Source organism: Chinchilla lanigera, unplaced genomic scaffold (genome assembly GCF_000276665.1).
Source record: "Chinchilla lanigera isolate Chin_1 unplaced genomic scaffold, ChiLan1.0 scaffold00012, whole genome shotgun sequence".
In the NCBI taxonomy this organism is placed as follows: Eukaryota; Metazoa; Chordata; class Mammalia; order Rodentia; family Chinchillidae; genus Chinchilla; species Chinchilla lanigera.
In genome coordinates, this window is record NW_004955413.1 from 21,853,975 (window position 1) to 21,858,297 (window position 4,323).

Below are 4,323 nucleotides of genomic sequence, written 5' to 3' on the forward strand. Positions count from 1 at the left end.
ATATTAATTACAAGAAATCCAAATCCATCCTATCATCCCTCCATCCTCTAAGCTCTATCAAAAAGGAGGGGGCCAATTAAGCAGTATTTGACTAAGTACACTTAGGGCAGGGCTTCCAATCTCTATTTTAGCTTGTTGGGGGTATTTTTTGGTCTTTTTGAGACAGGGTCAGGCTGCCCTTGAGCTCATTTTGTAGTGTAGGCTGGTCTTGAACTTGCAATGATCCTCCTGCCTCAGCCTCCAGAGTGCTGGGATTTCAGGCGTGTGCTACCACGCCTGGTTTGTATTTTGTTTTGCGGATACTGGGGTTTGAAGACAGCGCTCTACAATACACCTAGCACAGCATGCCTTTGAGAAAGGGGGTCGGGGAAGGTGTGTGTGTGTGGGGGGGATTCTTATTGTTTGGCCTCTCTAAAGTGCCAATTTCTTTAACTCTTCAGAAGGTGGAGATTCACAACCCACCTCCTGACAGGGCAGTATTTGAGACTCCAGAGTGCAGATAAAATCTTCCAAATAAGGAACCAGCACACAGAAAGTCAGGTACACATCACCCACCCAGAGGAGTGAAGAAAGCCGCCGCGGAGACGAGGAAGCCCAGGACAAGCCCCGCACACAGCACGCACAGCCCGAGGGCCCCAAATCGCCACCAGATGGCCACCAGGGAAGCTCCGCCAACGCTGCCCACTGCGGCTGTCAGGATCAGGCGAACTGTACAAAGGGAGATGACACGTACATTAGGACCGAGGACAAGGGAGCCAAGCACGCTGTTAAATGTGATGGGACAGCCAGGGACGTAGCTCAGCGGCACAGCGCCTTGCTTGGCAAGCGCAAGGTCCTGAGTTCAATTCCCGGTGCAAAATAAACAAATAAATAAAAAGTGATGGGACAAGGGAAGGGGCGTATTTTTGTTTTGTTCTTAATAATGGGGATTGAACTCAGGGCCTGCACACTGAGCTACACCCCTAGCCCTTTTATTTTCATTTCACTTTATTTATTTGTTTGTTTATTTTTGTGACAGGGTCTTGCTAAGTCACTAAGTTGGCCAGGCTGGGCTTGAACTCTGTCTCAGCCTCCCAGAGTGCTGGGATTACAGGCCTGTAGCCCCACGCCCAGCTGGGTGTTTGTTTTAAGATAAAGGATATTTAACATTTTTATTGTTGTACCCTTCATATCTTCAATATATCACATAGCTGGACCACAAGTTTATAGTCAACATGACCTTTCATTTCCCTAAGTAGTAAGGAATCTCCCAGGCAGATTCAAAGCCCAGATAGGAAGGCCGAATGAGCAGTTTAGGGAAGATGCACTATAGGAAGATGCTACAGGCGGAGAGGTAATCAGGAACCGCTCATAAAGGGCTGCAAGAGTCAACATCATTGTGCCCATTTTGTGCTTTCACAGCAGAATCCAACAAGGACATACATGGGGGCCCCAGGACATACGCACAGCCCTGGAGTTAACAATACAATTACACGTTCTCCGAACACATATGCGGACAAGGACCGGCCTCCTGCAACCTGCCTCACCTTTCTAGTCAGAGCCGACTACCGAGCTCAGACACTGTCGGGACAGGGTACTGTGCGAGCTTGAATCCCTGATTTACATGAAGGATCAAGATAGGAACTTCTGGGGTGTTTTTTGTTTGTTTGTTTGTTTTTGGTTTTTTTTTCCCCCCCCGTACCGGGAACCGAACTCATGACCTTGCACTTGCCAGGCAGGCGCTTTTGCCACTGAGCTAAATCCCCAGCCCCTGTTTTTTTTTTTTTTTTTTTTTTTTTTTAACACTAGCCGCCCCTTCTTCTTTGTGGGGCTGCCAGCCTGGCTTTCTCTTTGTCGGAGCTGTGTCTCCCCTCTTGCTGCAGCAGAAGTCACGTAAAAGCCACGCCTGTGCCTGCCTTCCTCGGGCTCTGGTTTCACCTCTGTTATTTTTGGGCCCAAGAACCCAGCTCCAGGAACAGTGGGCTGTTATTTCATACACGTCACGGCATGTCACACACAGTACACAGGAAGTCACACTCAGGTGGAACGCAGGTACAACCACATGCTTTTTCAGTACACAAATTACCACTTTCACTTACCGTCATACTTAAGAAGTGTCAGTCTTGTAATCAGTATGTAAAAGAAGAATCCCATGAAGATAAAGCCTATGAAGAATAATTCTGGTAGCAAACCAGCAGGAAAAGAAACAAACAAAACAACAAGCTATGGTGAGGTACTCTTTTGACAATGTAATTTAAATATCTAATATTCAAATACATGCATTAGCTCCTAGAATTTACAAATTATGACATTCAAAGGAGAAAAATAACTATCTACAAGGCAGGTGATCTTTAGAAATCATTGGGACTAACTTTACTATCAAATAGATAAAATAGCTATGGTGGCGCATGCCTCTAATCCCAGCACTTGGGAGGCTGAGGCAGGAGGCTGAGGCAGGAGGACCATTGCAAGCTCGAGGCCAGCCTGGGCTACAGTGAGCTCAAGGCCAGCCTGAACTGCACAGTGAGACCCTGTCTCAAAAAGACAAAATAAATAAATAAATAAATATTAAAGTACAGTATTAAGTATAGGATACACTACCATGTAGGCAAGTCATTATCAGTTATTAAATGATTTCTTGTTAATGTCATAGCTCATTTTAATATTTATATTTTCTACTTTAAAATAGTGCTTGTGTCGAATCTAAAATCAGACACTAAATTTGATAGCTACATAAGCAAAATAAAAGTAACCCAAGGTAAAGGATGATGTTTCTTTTAAATTACCTTTTTATGTTAATCCATTAAACACCTGAAAATGCAAGACTACCAGTAATTGTGTTTCCTAAAATAAGCCTAATCCTGATGATGGACAACACAGCTCTACATATTTCTTAAATTCTGCTAGGCTGTTACTAACAATATTTATACTCAATTCTAATACATATAAAATAACACATGTCAACATAAAAGAAAAATCAAACCTGCTCCCCCAAAAAAGAAAAAAACAAACCAACTGGTCGTATCTAGGATTTCACCCACAGTGTAGCAATTAAATTCTCTGTTATAGAATCATTCTATACTCTGAGGTTACTTTGAAGTTAAATATGCCTCACAACACTGGCTAAGGAAACTGTCCTAACAGAGGGAAAGGTACTGCTATTTCAAACGCTTTGTTACAGCCACTTCAAAGAGCTTCATTCGATCAGGGATCATGTTCACGCTAACTGTGATGCTCATTTATGTACCTCAGTTAAGGACCTTTCTAAGGTACAGCTATTGCTCATTTAATGACCTACATGTTTAATGACCGTCCGGACTTGCTACTGAGGCACGCTGCTCAGACCTAGGACCCCCACCCCACTCAGAATTAAGACGCATTTTTTTTTTTGGTACAGTTCTGCATGTCTTATTTATAGAGCCTCAATGTCTTTTTTGGTACAGCTCACCTTGTTCATACATACTGCAATTTTTGCCAATTATAGTGTATATAGTACTATACAATGTACTGTATATAATTCTGTATACAGTACTATATACTACATTGTATATAAAAATATACACAATACTATATAGTACTAATACAGTATCATATGGTCTATATTGTATACAGTATTATATAGTATATGCTGTATATAGTACTATATATAACACAATACTGTATGTAATACTATGTATTATACTGTAGGTAATACTATGCAGTACTAGATACTGTACACAGTAGTATAGTTTTGTGTTCTGTTATACACTACAGCACTGCACGTAAGAGTTAAATAAAAACAAAGTGATCAGGGTGGAGTTTCCTTTGACCATTTCTTTGTTCCGAATATTGCACTATAACTGTTATACCCAATTCCTCCTTTAATGACCAATTCAATTAATGACCTATGGGGGACTGTAACATGGTTGTTAAACCACGAATGTCTGTGACTGAAAACATCACATAAAAGGCAGCCCAAATACCGAAACTAATTCAGGGGCATAACTTATACTCCATGCTCCACCCCACGTCTCACTCTGTGGATTCTGAAGCTCCCTTTGGCAGCTGAACCTCTCAGACTGAGCTGGTATTTCAGGCTCACTGCACACCACAGACCCAGAGCCTGATTCATATGAGATCAAGTCCACCACCATCACCAAATCCACGCAGATTTTTATGTGGATACCCTGATTTCCAATCTCAGCTATCATTAGCCAGCTAGAATATCTAGTAACTGAAGAAGTTTGCCACACAAACCAAATGTTATTCCTCCCTTAATAAGAGGAGGTTCCAGCCCAGCATGGTGCCTCACACCTGTAATCCCACCCCTCTGGGAAGCTGAGGCAGGATGATCACAAGTTTGAG

At 42.4% G+C, this 4,323-nt stretch overlaps 1 protein-coding gene across 2 annotated transcripts in view; it reads right to left on the minus strand.

The window, feature by feature from the left end:
• The window catches only part of Tm7sf3 (transmembrane 7 superfamily member 3), a 42,755-nt gene that overhangs the window by 6,280 nt on the left and 32,152 nt on the right, over positions 1-4,323 (minus strand). For both annotated transcript variants that reach the window (XM_005379116.2, XM_005379117.2), the window contains exons 8-9: positions 2,079-2,159; positions 556-708 (exon numbers count right to left, since the gene is read on the minus strand). In XM_005379116.2, coding sequence (XP_005379173.1) covers positions 556-708; positions 2,079-2,159 — 234 coding nt within the window. The remainder of the gene's footprint in view (positions 1-555; positions 709-2,078; positions 2,160-4,323) is intronic.